Here is an 18,780-nt window from a genome sequence, read left to right as displayed (position 1 = left end):
GATATCATTGTGGATCGAAATACCAAAAGAATCATTACCGCATAATAAATATGAGAGGTCATAAGCGTATATATCGTAAAATTAATTTTTGACGGAATAAAAAAGACATATATGATAGAATCATATTTTATAATACAACTCTAATCCAACTGCATACATTTGCTCATTTTGCCCTCAACCTTTGTATCCAATTAATCGATTGCTCTATTCAACTACTGCTAACATTCTGTAAGTTAAATTGTGATTATACTTACACATGTGCAATGACTAACTAGACCATTTAAGCCGACTTCAAAGTAATTTACAAAAAAAAAAAAAAAAAATGAAGAAGAAACATTCTAAGAACTGAATTACTATTCATGAAAGAATGAGTAATCTAAATATTTAGGATTCATTTAACAGGTATTAAAAGATTTAGCAATATGATAGTGAGGAGAAACAATAGAAAGGACAGCCAATATTAAATAATTTACAAATCCGTATTTATGGAAACACAAGACACTCAAAACACATCGAAAAATAGTTGCTTTTTTGGCTGAGGCATTCATCAAGCAGTGCGTGAACATTCATAATACACTTAAAAATAAAAAACATAAATCATAATACACTTGGAAAATAGCCGGTGCATGGACATTTATGAGTAAAAGAAATTGGAATATGATCAATATTTATCATAAATTATAATAAAATAAAAAGAGAAAACAAAGTGTTCTTAATAAACAATCTTAATGAATTCAACGCTTAAAATTAATACATAACCAAACAAAATTTTAAATTAATACATTCAATGTTTAAAATTTAGTACATAAAAATTTTAGCACTTAATTTTTCATTTTATCAAAATGGAGGTTCAGTGACTTATTATTGAAGAAATCTTGTTCACCAATTTTTTTTTTTTTTTTTCACCAAAACTTGACATTCATCTTATTTTAGCCTTTTTAGCCCTTCAGAGAGATGTGAGGGACTCCCAAATGCCTAATAGGTATAGTTCCAAATTTCAAAGAGTATAGAAAGAATTTGAACTCCAATTAGATTTTTTTTTTTCCTCTCTCGAAAGATTAGCTCCAATAGTTATTATTTAAGAAAGAGTCATCATATCATCTACTTAGTCATATTACATAAAATAATTATAGATGTCATTTTACCTTTTTCTTTGTGAAGATCTAAAATGCACATTCACCCTAAAACAGCTGAGACACAGTATGAACATAAAATGTATATTCAAAACCCAACATAATAGTCTTATAACTATTTTTTTTTTATTTAAAAAAAAAAAAAGGTATGAGATTCAATACAATTTATAATATATTATAAATTAATTAGAAGAATAATAATTTAAGAAAACAAAAGACTACAGATATCTACCCTAATCTCTAAATTAAATTAGTGATTTTACTCTTAATTTGTGTCAATAAAATGAGTGAAAATTATACTTATTTTTATTATATTACATATACATATATATATATATATATATATATATATACTTGATGTATTCATGTTCAACATTTTTTAAATTTGTTTGTAATGCTCATGTATCCCGGGAAATTTCGAAAGTGCCCAAATAAAAAACTTTTAATAGCAGACAATTATACCCTTATATATATATATTATCTAATTATACATAGCTTGTTTCACCTCTCCATCGTACCCTATATATATTCTCCATTGTTCACATATCTCATCCGAACAGCGTTGCCAACCCATTAAAATCCAGGATGCCTGTTTATAGAACAATGTCATGAATTCAAAAGTACTAATTTGTTCCTAAAATATTAGTCCATCGCTTGAATCAAACCACCAAAAACATAACAAAATCCAAAATTCCAACCACTACACAATTCTCTGCTCTTACTAAACATCACCATATATACAAACCCACAAACGAAAAATATATCAATCCATCCAACCCCAACTACATAGGTAAACTCAAAACAGAAATTTAAGCGATCTCAACATAATAATAATAATCAGGATTTAGACATTCTCTAAACGAAACAAATCATCTATAATCAGCTTCCAAGTTCTCTGAACGGACTTTGCCACCTGAAAATATAAAACCATGAGATACATTTAAAAAACATAGAATATATATATATATATATATGTATGTATGTTGCATCTATCATTCCATCTATAAGGTTTCTTTTGGAAAACTTCGGCAAGTTCACGCTCATGTGGAGTATAATTGGGGTCAGTCAACATAATCTAGAACAAAGCTTCCCCAGAAGCTTTTAAGTGATACACGCGTCCCACATATCCTTATCTTGTACTAATACATACTTAAATGTATATAAGTTATTATATTTAGTGTTAACCCTACCAAATTTTTATACCAGCCTTGGCATGGTATTGCGGTTAAAATGGTCATTTCCTATCTTTTTTTGGTAAGAAAAAAAATATAAAAAGGAATAAATATGACATTTCAAAAAAATTTTAAACGCGGTTCAAATAAACATAAAATAAATTTTTTTATGAAAAGCTAATGTTAGAAGAATTTTTTTGTTAGAAAAGAACAAATAAATAATCTGAAATAAAAGAAGTAGTAAGGTTTTGGTGACACTGAGGAATCAAAATTCATTATCCTTCAAGACAATTCAATTCAAAATTTTATGTCATACCATTATATCAATAACACAACACTACTAAATTAAAAATTGAAATAAAATGTAAATTTGTTGCAAACATGATTTAGGCGTCGCATTATTACATCAACTTGATTGCAACATTTTATTGAAAGTGTTCCTACTACATTTTAGAAATGATAAGTTGCACGAGAGTTTACATTATTTTTGCATTTAAATTGGACTTAATCGTCCAATGCCACTGTAAATGACACCCAAATTCAAAGTTGAGTTGTGAGAGAACGATTACGTAAGTAGTTAACCTTTAACGACCACTTCCCTAGTTCCTGTAGTCACACTCTCTCTCACAGTCTCTATAAATACCCTTCTTAGCAGTTGCTCTGTATTCTGTATCAACCATATTGATATATATAATATAATATATATATATATATAGAGAGAGAGAGGTGTATATACCATATACAGGAAATGGCGAGAGTGGGGAGGATGAAATTAGGTTCACAAGGTCTAGAAGTATCAGCAAAAGGACTAGGCTGCCTGGGCATGTCCTTCGCCTATGGCCCTCCAAAGCCCGTTTCCGACATGATCGCCCTCATCCACCACGCCATTAACTCCGGCGTCACCTTCTTCAACACCTCCAACTACTATGGTCCCTTCACCAACGAAATCCTCATCACCAAGGCACATATACATATATACATTCACTACTTGATCCCTGACTTCTATTTGCTCTGCCTACTATAATCTAATCAATTAGTCGAATTAATTTATGATTAGGCTCTGAAGGGAGGGTTTAGAGAGAGGGCTGAATTAGGAACGAAGTCCAGTAGCTTCTTTTCCGATGGCAAGGTGCATAGGCGCGGTGATCCGGTGTATGTTCGGGCTGCCTGCGAGGGCAGCTTGAAGCGGCTCGACATCAATTGCATAGATCTCTATTACCAGCATCGCGTTGACATTACTGTCCACATCGAAGTCAAGGTACCTACTATTCTATTCGCTTTCTGCTTTGTGTTATTATAATTTATGATAGATATAAGAAGTTGAAAATCAACAAATTGTTTGTTTTCCAATTGTCCACGCACTGCTTGATAAATGTCAGCCAAATGCAACTGTTTTAAATGTGTTCATCAAAACACAAGAAAGAGGAAGAATATATTAAATCAATTCAAACAAATTGAGTGAAGTTTAGCATCTTTTTTACACGGCTGGTACAATGGGAGGAGAAAGAAACTAAAGATATGCTCTCATATGGTATGATCTTGTGTCCACTTCACTTAACTATCATATTTGCATCTCTTATTCGACAGAGTATCAACGCGTTCCCTAATTCGTTTTATGTCATGTACTCATGTTTATTCCCTAGATGGGAGAACTCAAGAAGCTGGTTGAAGGGGGTAAAATAAAGTATGTAGGTTTATCCGAGGCCTCTGCTTCAACAATCAGAAGGGCACATGCAGTTCATCCGATAACAGCTGTATAGTTGGAGTGGTCATTATGGACAAGAGATGCAGAGGAAGAAGTTATTCCTACTTGCAGGTGAGGCATTAGTGGTACTAATTGTTAACTTATATGTTAGGACGTAACAGACAATTTTAAACTCTAATTTTATCCACCATAATTTTTCAGAGAACTCGGCATTGGGATTGTTGTATATAGTCCTCTAGGACAACGATTCCTGTCTTCAGGTCCCAAGATAGTTGAGAAATTGTCAAGTGGCGACATTCATAAGGTTTAATACTTATGCAGTGCCTGCGTGTGAAGGAGTGGGACAATATGCCTAAATTTGTTTCCTTTTGATGCTGCGTGTTTGCAGTTCTTTCACACTGAAATATATATTTCATCTTTTGCAGCTTCTGCCAAAGTTCCAACCTGAGAATGTCGAGCATAACAAGAACTTGTTTGAGCAAGTAAATGCTATGGCAGAAAGCAAGGGATGCACACCAGCACAGCTCACATTGGCCTGGGTCCATCACCAAGGAAATGATGTGTGTCCCATACCCGGCACCACCAAGATTGAAAACTTTAACCAAAACATTGGTGCTTTATCCGTGAAGCTAACGAAGGAAGAAATGGCAGAACTCGAAGCCATAGCTTCAGCTGATGCTGTTGAAGGTGATAGATTTGGGGGCATTTCAATCACTTGGAGGGAATCAAACACTCTCCCATTGTCCTTGGGGAAAGGCGAATAAACACACGCCTCTGCCTCCTCTAGTTCCTTCGGTCCAATGTTGTGATAATTTTGTATTGTTTTAGAACTTGTTGGCTTGTGTTCAAGAACAGAATAAATAGAATAACTTCTGCAAGTAGGAATAACTTCTTACTCAGAATCTCTTGTCCATAATGACCACTTCAACTGTACGTCCTTCTGATTGTTGAAGCAGAGGCCTCGGATAAACCTACATATTTTATTTTACCCTCTTTATATATGTGACAGGGGAAGAGACATGGACACAAGATGGTCATATCATACAACAGCATATCTTAATTGTGATTACACAACTTTTAAAATAACCTCAAAATATACTTAACAGCTTCCTTGGGGTTGAAGGAGGGGTCAACAGCCTACTTAACAGCTTCCTTGGGGTTGAAGGAGGGGTCAACAGCCTACAACTCTGTATGAAGGTAAGAGATGTTTACCAAATGGTCATTATGAATTAAAATCCATGGACAGAAGAGAAGAGAACCAGAGAATATCATGCTTACTAAACCAGTCAGGATTTGACAATGAGTAAGAATAATGAAAAGAAGAAAAGAAATAAAACCCTTCTAAGAACTGAATTACTTATGAAAAAGCAATCTAAATATTTAGGACTGCTTTAACACGTATTAAAAGAATCAGGTGATAAGAAACAATAGAAAGGAGAGCCAATATTAAATAATTTACTAATCCTTATTTATGGAAACAAACAAGACTCAAAACATTAAGATATAACTAGAAATTAAATTCACGTAGCTCAACCACCGCTAAATTTCACACCGTTTGTTTCAAAATGATTTAGAATTTTTCCTTCCTATTTCTTGTGTTTTGATGAACATATTCAAAACAGTTACATTTTTGGCTGAGACATTCATCAAACAGTACATGGACACTTATAACACACTCAGAAAACAGACAATTTTGTTGACTTTCATTTGCATATTCTCAAATTCCTCCTATACATAGATCAACATAAAAGAAAAAGAGAGTGTTTTGTACCGTGACTTCTATAATGATGCAATCAATGTCGATCTGCTTCGAGCTTACGCAGGTTTACCGCGAATTTGAATCTTCCCATCGGAAAAGCTGCAACCGAACTTCGTTGAGAGCCTGATCCACAAATTAATTCATCAATTAGGTAAAAAATTAGGGTTAATTACAGTAAAAGTACGTTGAGAGCACATGAATTGTGTGAAAATGTTAAATTTACGTTGGCAATGAAAGTACTGCAGACGTCAGAAGTGCCGAGGAAGGTGACGCCGGAGTTAATGAGGTGTTGGATGAGGGAGGCGATCATGTCGGAGTTGGGCTTGGGAGGGCCGTAGAAGGCGGACATGCCCGTGCACCTCAGTCCCCGTGCTGATTACTTCTAGGCCTTGTGAACCTAGTTTCATCCTCACTCTCTCCATCTACTCTCCTGTATTATTATATGTGTGTGTGTGTGGATATAGTTGTATTTATAGAGAGTGAATTGTGAGGGACTAATACAATTTGTTAGGGGAACGCAGAGATGAAAAGTGGTGCAGATGGAGCTCCACGGTAAGCTTCTGGTGAGAAGCAAAGCGAACGAAGAGACACGTGGAAGAAAGCGGGGGTACTGTAGGAAACTGATGAATTAGGTGGGGGCAAAAAAGGTAAGAAAAAAATTTGGACCATTTCTCGATTTGTGCGTGTCATCCTTGCGCAGGGGCCATGCTAATCTTCTCTGTATCGTTCCAATTTTATCGGATGTCCCCGAAGGGACGATAGTTGGTTGTAAACGAAACATATATTAAGCGCAAAGACTTTAATTCTTTAACCGATGTGGGACATCTCAGCGCTTTGAAAAACGTGCTTACACAGCCTAGTAGCCTACAACATAACTTAGCCTACAACATAACTCTAAGTTAATAGCCTCCAACTTTTGTCGATCTAGATAGCCTTCTAGATGTCCAATTGTCCAACAATATTTTATTTTATTATTATTATTTATTTTTTAAAACATTAGAATAATTTATTGGTGTTAGAAGTATAATATATTTTTAACACCAACTAAATTGAAAATGCAAAACATTATTGCATTAGATTTAATATTAAATCCTCGACCTAATATTATTGCATGACATTATGTAATTGACTAATTGTAGAGAGTTGTTATAGAATCTATTAAAAAATAAATAAGAATTATAGGTTAAATGTTATCAATTCATCAATTGATTTAATTAATTTCTCTATATCTTTAGAGTAAAACTCTCATTCTACAATTATAAACCGATTAAACATAATTTAGCTGAAGAGTAGATGGGCTGGGTCATATGTGATTTCTTGATGAATGTCATCAAAGCACAACTTATGTTCTGAAAGGGAAGTAAATACATTGGTTCTAATTTTTAAGATAAATGACCCAAAATCTCTCTTTTCATAAAAAAAATATTCCTTGAAACCAAACGATTTTTTTTTTTTACTTTCCCATTAACTGATTTGATAATGAAACTAAAATTAATTACTATTTCTGCTTTCCTACATCCACATACCATGAGCTCAAGAATTCTTCCTCATGGAAGCAATTACGCTGAGTTGCAACAGATTACTGTGATTTTGTAGTTTGTTTCCGTACCTGCAGGTGAGTCATCTTCTGCAAATTAATCTACTTATAGAGGTATGGAAGGAAGTTCTTGAATTTAAAAGGTTTTAAAAAAACAAAAATAAAATATAATATATCGAATGTAACTATAGTAAATCTAGATATACAATTAAGGTTATAATGAAGATTGACAATCAGGAGGTACAGAAAAATGAACATTCCCATTATTTAGACTCACATATGAACACATATATTATAGATATTTGTTCTTTCAACAAAAGCTAGGCCTTTGCCAAAAAAAATAAATAAATAAATAAACAAACAAAAGCTAGGCATTCAAAGAAATTACACCATCTCTGAACTAGGGGTGATCACGAATCGGATCGGATCAGATCGGATTAGGCATCATTCCTAATCCGATCCGCTCACAACGGATTGGAGAATTTTGAATCCGCCACCAATCCGTTAGTCCACAAATCGGATCGGATCGAATCCGTAAAATGACGGATCGGATCCAATCCGCGGATTAAATTTTCTAAATTAATCTATTTTTTATTTTTTACCAATTTCATATCCAATTGCAGAAGTGTAAAATAGAACATAGATTAACCCAATTTAAATGCATAATAACAAGAATAGTAGTTATCCAAATTATCTGAAAAAATAGTAGGACTATGCCAATATTACATAACAGTAGCAGTGAAGTGAAATAAAAAAAGGGATAGTAGATCCATATGCCAAATATTACATAGCCAAAGGTCCAAAAGTAGCAGTGAACCAAATAGGCAAATATTACATAACCAAAGGTCCAAATATAGCAGTGAAGTGAAAAAAGAAAAAGAAAAAAGGAAGTAGCAGACTAGCAATGCAGTGAAAAAAAAGAGATAGCAGAACAATCTCCATGAATCTCCTCAAACCATAGACTATTAGTAAATACTTACCAAAAAAAAATAAAAAATAAAAAACGTCAGGTATGTGGCACACGGATTGCCACGGATAGGGTTGCTATATATTAATATTACATATATATATATATATATATATATATATATTTTACGGATTACCCACGGGTTGCCACGGATCGGATTCACGGATCGGATCTGATTTTTGACAGCCTAATCTGTGATCCGATCCGTGAACTACGGATTCAATTTTTTAGAATCTGCCACCGATCCGTAGGTCTGATAATCCTATCCGATCAGAACGGATCGGATCGGGTTCACGGATTGGCGGATTTTTCGCCCACCCCGACTCTGAACACTATGATAAAACACTACAAACTCACGAAGAAGTGTTTGTGCTTCCTATATGTTGCCTGATTATGGAGATGGTTTGGATTGTCAAAATATCAAATGGTCAAGCCGACACATCCAAAAAGACTCATTTTCGATCGAAAATGAGCCAATTCGTAAAAAGGTTGTTGAGCTACGCTGTTTTCTAAAATTCCATGCCCATAAATCGTGTATTTAGGATGTTGAATATTTCAAAAATTTTGTTAGAGGTTTAAACAAACTCAAATTCTTCTAATTTTTTGTATTTAGTAATTTTTTTGTAATTAGGTTTGTTGTCCTATTTTTTTCATTTTAGAGATTGTTGGATTTTAGGCTAATTTTTATTGAGAATTGAACACATTCTACAATCTCAATTTAATGGTCTTATATTGTTAATCTAAGAATCATGCTATTTGGCCCAACAAATAAAAAACATATTACTTCATCGAGTCTATGTGGCTACCCATGTGTTAAATATATGGGACCCATTTTAAAATATAAGGTAATTGATTATTTGGAAAGTTGTATATCTTAATTTAGTATCTTTGTTGGCAATTAAATTTTCAATCTCCATGTATATATATAGGTATTGTATATTTCAAATTGCATCTCTAAAAGAACCAATGAGATACTTCAGATTTTGTTTCTGATCATTAATATTTATCTTTTACTTTGATAGACATTTGTTAATTGTTATATTGATCAAAGTTAATAATCTATCTTACTCCAAAAAACAAAGAAGTTTTTTAAAAAAAAAATTGCAAAAGCATGGAAAAATTATAAAACATTCAAATTATTAAATTTGAGTACCATGAAGACTGTGAAAAAAATAATAATAATAAATTAAATGATATGACTGTGAAAAACTAAAGGATAAGAAAATGGGCTATAGAAAACTGTAAAGATAAGGAAAGGGAACGGAAGTATTTTATTAAAACATACAATAGAAGTAATGATATCTATTTAAGTTGAAATTTTGAAAAACCACGTCATATTTTTATGTCTATCGGTTTTAAGTCCATTTTCCTTAATCTAATGTTGTTGTATGATAGTTATTTTTTTATTTAATTGTTCCTAATCATCATGTATCCAAATATGTAAAGAGATTATTCTTAGCATCTCTTTTATTGTTATTATAGGAAAAATAAAAAAATAAATCTCGCGTCCTCATTTATTGATCTATTTAATGACATCATAAAATGTTTTTTTTTTTTTTAAATTGACATAAATTTTACCTTCTTTTTTTAAAAAAATCACGAGTTGTCTTTGATAGTTAAAGTTGTTTCCAATGATTAACTTTTGATTGAATAAATTTTATATAATTCTGACCAATTATAATTTGACAAATAAATAAATATATCAATTTTATTTAAATTTTTGTTTATATATCAAATTATCGTGACCATCTAATAATTCTTGGAAAGACATTTGTTTCACAAGGTTCTTACAGAACTTTTCAAATACTAAAACCTATATTTTCATTTATTTCATTATATATTTTATGAAGATCAATTTCATGTTTGAGACATATAAATAAAAGTTATTTTCTAATTATTCTAATACACAGTCTTTTCTTGCATTCATTGTCCAAAACACAGTATATATGTATATATCAAACATGATATAAGACCTTGATTCCTTGAATATCATCCATACTTATATCTTTTGTCACACCATTGTTGGCCACATAATAGCATTTCCAACTGAGCTATGCCCGAGTCCAAGAAGGTGACCAATTTCATGCAATGCAACAGTTTCCAAGTCAAAATTACCTGGTACTGCACCAAGGCTCCATTTCTCATCTGCATCATAGCTCTCGAGACACCCATTCTGCCATCGCGACTCGTACCGGGTAGAAATCCAAAGGTGATTTGGGTTTTAGAAGGTGGCCAGTTAGGGTTTTGGGGAGGAAACTATAATGAGAGACTATGGAGATGGGTTGCACCATGTTGGTTCACTTTCTTGCCCAACTGCATCCAATTAGTCCCGTTGACAATATCCGGTAGGCCACACCGGGGCATCATCATCATTGTTGAGCCTACCGGGGCATCATCATCATTGTTGACGATATCCGGTATGCCACACCGGGGCATCATCGTCATTGTCACCGTAGTAGTATCTACGATTCCGGGGGCATCATCATCATTGTCACCGTAGTAGTACCTACAATTCCGGTGACATTGAGGTTGTAATTGAGCTGGTATGACATTGAGGTTGTACTTGAGCTGGTATGCATCATCAAAAACAACGTTGCAAATGCTTGTTATTTTTTAGAATCATTTATGAGCTGTGAATGACAGTTCTGGGGATATTTTTTTGGGTCACTGAAGGGAAAGAAACTGAAGGATTCACTGTCATTTGCTTTCAATTTCTACCAAAAAAAAATACCTAATGCAGGAGAAAATTCTAAATCAAAATACCAGATTAAATGCCTGATTGATGATTCATTCATTTCTCTCGAAAATAAAAGTCAGCATCAAATTTTCACAGAAATAATTCATATTTACAACATCTCACTCCTAAGTCATGGTGAAAATCAACCAAATACAGAAATTGTCTTACAGGTTTTACAGCAGGCTTGTAGTTCAGACAGATCAACCGTTCGTAAAACAAATGCCATCAGACGCAAGGACGAACAGAACAACGTTAGGCACCGCCGAGATGATGCTTCTTAATGAAGTCATTTTGGTAATAGCAGCCTAATATGAGAAAATGCACCATTTCATCGATCGAATACTTTGCTTGGTCTCAAGGAGTTGGCTTTTAGACTCTGCAGAGGCTTCACAGAGAGCCATGTTTCGTACCACGAGACTACGTTACCTTTAATCACGGATGAGATTCTTCTTCCAAAGATCCACATCCTATGATGGAGCCATGAGCAGAACTACACATAGGTCTAGTCTCCTTCCATTTCAACGGTGTGAAAGAGGGGTCACAAACCCTAACTAAACCCAACTTCACAATTTCAAACCTCCCAGTCCCTGATGGGTCCCACTTGAGCACCTTTCCTCCAAAAATATACAATTCTCCTCTTAGTGCAGCAAAACCATGGCCGAATGACTCCAATGGCCGGGGATGGTTGGGAAGAACCACCGAAGGAACTGAACCTACATGGCGCCACTCTCCATTTTCAGTGTCCCTGGTTTTTATGGAGCTCTCACCCAAATCTACAACTGTGTATACCTGATCATCCCCAATCACCTGAACTGCAAGATGCATTGCCCTTGAGAAAGGCCAGATGTCATCAACTGTGCACCATGTTCTGTCTGATGGATTAAAAACTTCAGAAGTTGTCTGGTCAGGCAGGCCTACCTGATCGCTCAAGATATAAAGTTTGCCTTTATACGATAGCCCTAAGCAATCCATTTGTGGACTCGGCATTGGTGGCAAATCTTCCCACCTGGAAATGTCAGTCAGTCAAAGTTTAATATAAACCAGTTTCAAGTAAGGTGCAAATTTGAAAATCAGGAGCAGTTCAATAAGGAGACCTATTTATCAAAATGATGAAAAATATATTACAAAAAACGTAAGTACTGTAACAAGTAGATTGCGCAATATATGCAAACATGGGAAATAACACCAAGGATGGGTCTAGTCACGAGACTTCACAGTTGATAGCAGCGTAGGGCTCGACATGTGAATAAAAACATACGACTTCCTTTTCAATACTACAGATTGCATATCATCAGATGGCATATAGACATAATAAAGAAACTTCACTTTAAAGTCATCCTTAACATCTGATTCTGACACTACAAAATTATGCTGACAAAACCATATGCATGATATAAAAGGGGGTTAAGTGCAAAAAACTCCCCTGCTATATAAAAAATGTGCAAAAAACACCCCTATTAAAAAACTAAGTGCCTATAAATCCTTATATTATCAATCTTTTGAGTAAATTGCCCCCTATTGCATAAATTCAGTTCATCTTTCTATAAAAACCCAAAAGTACCCTTTTGAGTGACAAAAATGCCCCTACAAATTTCCCCTTTCTCTATCTTCTTTCACAGGTTACTTTCTCTATCTATATCAAGTCTTCACTCTTTCCCAGCCATTAAATCCGACCACCAAACACCACCCAAAAAAATTACATATCTTTAAGAATCCATTAATTAAGAATTTCAGAATCTTTAATTTTAGTTATTGTGTGATCCTTCACCACCTCCACTGTGTGTTCCTATTACCATCGTTTGGAGTTTCTCTTACATCCATGTGGGTCTGTTGATTGTTAGTGTTAGCTTTGGTTGTCTGCCTTTCTTGAAATGTGCACACATGAAACTTTCATGCTACATCCCTAACCTTTTCCCAGTACTACACCAACCTTAGCACTCAAACGGTCAAACCCCGCCAATGACGGCTTCCTCACAAAACCCACTGCTACAGCCGTTGGAATCTCACCACGCTGGAATCGTGTCATCACCACCACCATGCTGGAACCTCACTCGCCAGAATTTTCTACAGCCGTTGATTTTCTTTCGTCAGCATCGGCTGTCGGATCTTGTTCATTGGAGCCTCTTCTCGCCATTGGAACATCTGTTGGTCGTCGCCCTCATCGGAACTTCCGGTCATCAGCAGAACTCTGCCCGTCAGTTCCCGTAGCCACTTTAGTCTCTCGGTCCTCACAGCCGATGCCAAAAGGGCACTCAATTTCTCTCTCTCTCTCTCTCTCTCTCTCTCTCTCTCTCTATATATATATATATATATATATATATATATATATATATATAAAATAAATAAATAGATACATATAGTTGATAAGAAATTGTAAGAATAGATTTGATGTTCAACGGACATCGACATTTCATTTGTTAAATTGAAGAATTGTCCTTATTTGCCCAATTTGAATAATGTAGGGGTGTTCTTTGAACACCAGGGGGCTATTTGCACATTCTGCATATAACAAGGGGGTTTTTTGCACTTAACCCTATAAAAGGAGCTCATAATGATATGACTAAGTGATTACAAATAATAGAAAATTCATAATAGAACACCAAAAATCACTGACCTACACAAGGTGAAAACTCATAAAGATAACAAGAGGATACACCAGCGCAAGGATAAAAAACTGAAAGCTGGCTTATAGACGAAGGGCGTTTGGAATTTGAATATTGCTTAGAAAAAGAAAAAGGGGGGGAGGGGGGTATATGTTCATCTTCAACAGTAATGATACTTTTTTAACAGAAATAGAACATCCTTTTGAACAATTACTAACAGTTGTAGATCATCAGATCATATTCACATCTACAAAATAAAAAATAAATTAAAAAAATCCAATTTGAAAGTCATTTGTAATATTTGATTTCCACAATGTTAATCAGACCATGTCAATAAATACACGTGATCTTCAATAAGATGGCATATACATGATAAAGAAACTTCACTTTTAAAGTCATCCTTAACATCTGATTCTGACACTACAAAACAATGCTGATGAAACCATATGCGTAATCCAAAAGGAGCTGATACTGATATGACTAAGTGATTACCAATACTAGAAAATAAAATTTAACAGAACACCAAAAATTGTTGACCTACGCAAGGTGAAAACTCATACAGATAACAATAGGATAGAACAGCACAAGGATAAAAAAACTGAAAGTTGACTTATGTCGATAAATACATAAGATGGAATATACATAATAAAGAAACTTCACTTTGAAAGTCATCCTTAACAACTGATTCTGACACTAAAAAATAATGCTGATGAAATCATATGCATACAAAAGGAACTGATAATGATATGACTAAGTGATTACCAATAATAGAAAATAAAATTTAATAGAACACCAAAAATTGTTGACCTACGCAAGGTGAAAACTCATACAGATAACAGTAGGATAGAACAGCGCAAGGATAAAAACACTGAAAGTTGACTTATCCTCTCAATATTTTGACAAGTATGACACGAAAAAGAATATCTTAACTGGGATGTGAACTTTAAAAGGTTAAATATAGTAGGCGAAATGACATGTAATAGAAAAGATTGGTTAGAGAGAATTCATGTGGCCGATGATGATGAAATGGTATGTGAACTTGCATCTTCCTTTATGGGCAAGGGTAGAACAATAAGCTAGACAGTGGCATCAAGGACACAAAACTGGCTATGCAATGAAAGAAAAGCAGATATATTAGTAGTGGCCATGGTAGCTGAAATAAAGGAACAATAAAATTCTAATCAAATATCCACTACAGAAGCTACTTTACCAGACAGGAACGTAAAGGTAGTCTAGTAAAGGTAATCTAATAATACCACATAACTATTAAGTAAAGTCCTAGCAAATTCTGTCTATATGTTTAAATACAAAAGAGGTGAAAAGATACATGCATTTATTTATTTTAGTCCTAGCAAGGGATGCACACCAGCACAGCTCGCATTGGCCTGGGTCCATCACCAAGGAAATGATGTGTGTCCCATACCCGGCACCACCAAGATTGAAAACTTTAACCAAAACATTGGTGCTTTATCCGTGAAGCTAACGAAGGAAGAAATGGCAGAACTCGAAGCCATAGCTTCAGCTGATGCTGTTGAAGGTGATAGATTTGGGGGCATTTCAATCACTTGGAGGGAATCAAACACTCTCCCATTGTCCTTGGGGAAAGGCGAATAAACACACGCCTCTGCCTCCTCTAGTTCCTTCGGTCCAATGTTGTGATAATTTTGTATTGTTTTAGAACTTGTTGGCTTGTGTTCAAGAACAGAATAAATAGAATAACTTCTGCAAGTAGGAATAACTTCTTACTCAGAATCTCTTGTCCATAATGACCACTTCAACTGTACGTCCTTCTGATTGTTGAAGCAGAGGCCTCGGATAAACCTACATATTTTATTTTACCCTCTTTATATATGTGACAGGGGAAGAGACATGGACACAAGATGGTCATATCATACAACAGCATATCTTAATTGTGATTACACAACTTTTAAAATAACCTCAAAATATACTTAACAGCTTCCTTGGGGTTGAAGGAGGGGTCAACAGCCTACTTAACAGCTTCCTTGGGGTTGAAGGAGGGGTCAACAGCCTACAACTCTGTATGAAGGTAAGAGATGTTTACCAAATGGTCATTATGAATTAAAATCCATGGACAGAAGAGAAGAGAACCAGAGAATATCATGCTTACTAAACCAGTCAGGATTTGACAATGAGTAAGAATAATGAAAAGAAGAAAAGAAATAAAACCCTTCTAAGAACTGAATTACTTATGAAAAAGCAATCTAAATATTTAGGACTGCTTTAACAGGTATTAAAAGAATCAGGTGATAAGAAACAATAGAAAGGAGAGCCAATATTAAATAATTTACTAATCCTTATTTATGGAAACAAACAAGACTCAAAACATTAAGATATAACTAGAAATTAAATTCACGTAGCTCAACCACCGCTAAATTTCACACCGTTTGTTTCAAAATGATTTAGAATTTTTCCTTCCTATTTCTTGTGTTTTGATGAACATATTCAAAACAGTTACATTTTTGGCTGAGACATTCATTAAACAGTACATGGACACTTATAACACACTCAGAAAACAGACAATTTTGTTGACTTTCATTTGCATATTCTCAAATTCCTCCTATACATAGATCAACATAAAAGAAAAAGAGAGTGTTTTGTACCGTGACTTCTATAATGATGCAATCAATGTCGATCTGCTTCGAGCTTACGCAGGTTTACCGCGAATTTGAATCTTCCCATCGGAAAAGCTGCAACCGAACTTCGTTGAGAGCCTGATCCACAAATTAATTCATCAATTAGGTAAAAAATTAGGGTTAATTACAGTAAAAGTACGTTGAGAGCACATGAATTGTGTGAAAATGTTAAATTTACGTTGGCAATGAAAGTACTGCAGACGTCGGAAGTGCCGAGGAAGGTGACGCCGGAGTTAATGAGGTGTTGGATGAGGGAGGCGATCATGTCGGAGTTGGGCTTGGGAGGGCCGTAGAAGGCGGACATGCCCCGTGCACCTCAGTCCCCGTGCTGATTACTTCTAGGCCTTGTGAACCTAGTTTCATCCTCACTCTCTCCATCTACTCTCCTGTATTATTATGTGTGTGTGTGTGTGTGTGTGTGTGTGTGTGTGTGTGGATATAGTTGTATTTATAGAGAGTGAATTGTGAGGGACTAATACAATTTGTTAGGGGAACGCAGAGATGAAAAGTGGTGCAGATGGAGCTCCACGGTAAGCTTCTGGTGAGAAGCAAAGCGAACGAAGAGACACGTGGAAGAAAGCGGGGGTACTGTAGGAAACTGATGAATTAGGTGGGGGCAAAAAAGGTAAGAAAAAAATTTGGACCATTTCTCGATTTGTGCGTGTCATCCTTGCGCAGGGGCCATGCTAATCTTCTCTGTATCGTTCCAATTTTATCGGATGTCCCCGAAGGGACGATAGTTGGTTGTAAACGAAACATATATTAAGCGCAAAGACTTTAATTCTTTAACCGATGTGGGACATCTCAGCGCTTTGAAAAACGTGCTTACACAGCCTAGTAGCCTACAACATAACTTAGCCTACAACATAACTCTAAGTTAATAGCCTCCAACTTTTGTCGATCTAGATAGCCTTCTAGATGTCCAATTGTCCAACAATATTTTATTTTATTATTATTATTTATTTTTTAAAACATTAGAATAATTTATTGGTGTTAGAAGTATAATATATTTTTAACACCAACTAAATTGAAAATGCAAAACATTATTGCATTAGATTTAATATTAAATCCTCGACCTAATATTATTGCATGACATTATGTAATTGACTAATTATAGAGAGTTGTTATAGAATCTATTAAAAAATAAATAAGAATTATAGGTTAAATGTTATCAATTCATCAATTGATTTAATTAATTTCTCTATATCTTTAGAGTAAAACTCTCATTCTACAATTATAAACCGATTAAACATAATTTAGCTGAAGAGTAGATGGGCTGGGTCATATGTGATTTCTTGATGAATGTCATCAAAGCACAACTTATGTTCTGAAAGGGAAGTAAATACATTGGTTCTAATTTTTAAGATAAATGACCCAAAATCTCTCTTTTCATAAAAAAAATATTCCTTGAAACCAAACGATTTTTTTTTTTACTTTCCCATTAACTGATTTGATAATGAAACTAAAATTAATTACTATTTCTGCTTTCCTACATCCACATACCATGAGCTCAAGAATTCTTCCTCATGGAAGCAATTACGCTGAGTTGCAACAGATTACTGTGATTTTGTAGTTTGTTTCCGTACCTGCAGGTGAGTCATCTTCTGCAAATTAATCTACTTATAGAGGTTTGGAAGGAAGTTCTTGAATTTAAAAGGTTTTAAAAAAACAAAAATAAAATATAATATATCGAATGTAACTATAGTAAATCTAGATATACAATTAAGGTTATAATGAAGATTGACAATCAGGAGGTACAGAAAAATGAACATTCCCATTATTTAGACTCACATATGAACACATATATTATAGATATTTGTTCTTTCAACAAAAGCTAGGCCTTTGCCAAAAAAAATAAATAAATAAATAAACAAACAAAAGCTAGGCATTCAAAGAAATTACACCATCTCTGAACTAGGGGTGATCACGAATCGGATCGGATCGGATTAGGCATCATTCCTAATCCGATCCGCTCACAACGGATTGGAGAATTTTGAATCCGCCACCAATCCGTTAGTCCACAAATCGGATCGGATCGAATCCGTAAAATGACGGATCGGATCCAATCCGCGGACTAAATTTTCTAAATTAATCTATTTTTTATTTTTTACCAATTTCATATCCAATTGCAGAAGTGTAAAATAGAACATAGATTAACCCAATTTAAATGCATAATAACAAGAATAGTAGTTATCCAAATTATCTGAAAAAATAGTAGGACTATGCCAATATTACATAACAGTAGCAGTGAAGTGAAATAAAAAAAGGGATAGTAGATCCATATGCCAAATATTACATAGCCAAAGGTCCAAAAGTAGCAGTGAACCAAATAGGCAAATATTACATAACCAAAGGTCCAAATATAGCAGTGAAGTGAAAAAAAGAAAAGAAAAAAGGAAGTAGCAGACTAGCAGTGCAGTGAAAAAAAAGAGATAGCAGAACAATCTCCATGAATCTCCTCAAACCATAGACTATCAGTAAATACTTACCAAAAAAAAATAAAAAATAAAAAA

General features: G+C 34.4%; 1 protein-coding gene, 1 long non-coding RNA gene, 2 other non-coding genes and 2 pseudogenes across 4 annotated transcripts; 1 reads left to right on the top strand and 5 right to left on the bottom strand.

The window, feature by feature from the left end:
• Window positions 1-1,834: 1,834 nt before the first annotated feature.
• LOC132274738 (uncharacterized) lies at window positions 1,835-6,521 on the bottom strand. Its single transcript, XR_009470495.1, has 3 exons — window positions 5,993-6,521; window positions 5,782-5,892; window positions 1,835-2,046 (listed from the first exon to the last, which is right to left on the bottom strand). It is a non-coding gene; the product is annotated as an uncharacterized LOC132274738 (long non-coding RNA).
• LOC132274737 (probable aldo-keto reductase 5) lies at window positions 3,949-4,912 on the top strand (annotated as a pseudogene).
• On the bottom strand, window positions 6,424-6,526 carry LOC132275506 (U6 spliceosomal RNA). Its single transcript, XR_009470646.1, has one exon. It is a non-coding gene; the product is annotated as a U6 spliceosomal RNA (small nuclear RNA).
• Window positions 6,527-10,177: 3,651 nt separating this feature from the next.
• Window positions 10,178-16,997, bottom strand: LOC132273011 (uncharacterized; annotated as a pseudogene).
• Window positions 11,443-13,048, bottom strand: LOC132273010 (F-box/kelch-repeat protein At1g16250-like). The gene is made up of 3 exons (XM_059774054.1): window positions 12,919-13,048; window positions 12,269-12,368; window positions 11,443-12,016 (listed from the first exon to the last, which is right to left on the bottom strand). The coding sequence occupies exons 1-3, from the start codon at window positions 13,046-13,048 to the stop codon at window positions 11,443-11,445; spliced, it is 804 nt and encodes a 267-aa protein (XP_059630037.1).
• On the bottom strand, window positions 16,900-17,002 carry LOC132275505 (U6 spliceosomal RNA). The gene has a single exon (XR_009470645.1). It is a non-coding gene; the product is annotated as a U6 spliceosomal RNA (small nuclear RNA).
• Between the last annotated feature and the right edge of the window lie 1,778 nt (window positions 17,003-18,780).

The sequence above is a fragment of the Cornus florida genome, unplaced genomic scaffold (assembly GCF_030987335.1).
Source record: "Cornus florida cultivar Cherokee Brave unplaced genomic scaffold, ASM3098733v1 CherokeeBrave_3.0.0_Hap2_Chr09, whole genome shotgun sequence".
Lineage (NCBI taxonomy): Eukaryota > Viridiplantae > Streptophyta > Magnoliopsida > Cornales > Cornaceae > Cornus > Cornus florida.
Note: the sequence above shows the minus strand (reverse complement) of the source record. Positions and strands in the feature narration are given on the sequence as shown.

Excerpts from the sequence above, each read along its gene's own strand:
- LOC132273010 (XM_059774054.1), bottom strand. The coding sequence starts at position 13,048 with ATGGTGGTGGTGATGACACGATTCCAGCGTGGTGAGATTCCAACGGCT. Across the intron at positions 12,369-12,918 it reads TGGTGTAGTACTGGGAAAAG|TGTCAGAATCAGATGTTAAG; the intron begins GTTAGGGATGTA and ends ATAATTTTGTAG. Across the intron at positions 12,017-12,268 it reads GTAGTATTGAAAAGGAAGTC|GTGGGAAGATTTGCCACCAA; the intron begins GTATGTTTTTAT and ends TGACATTTCCAG.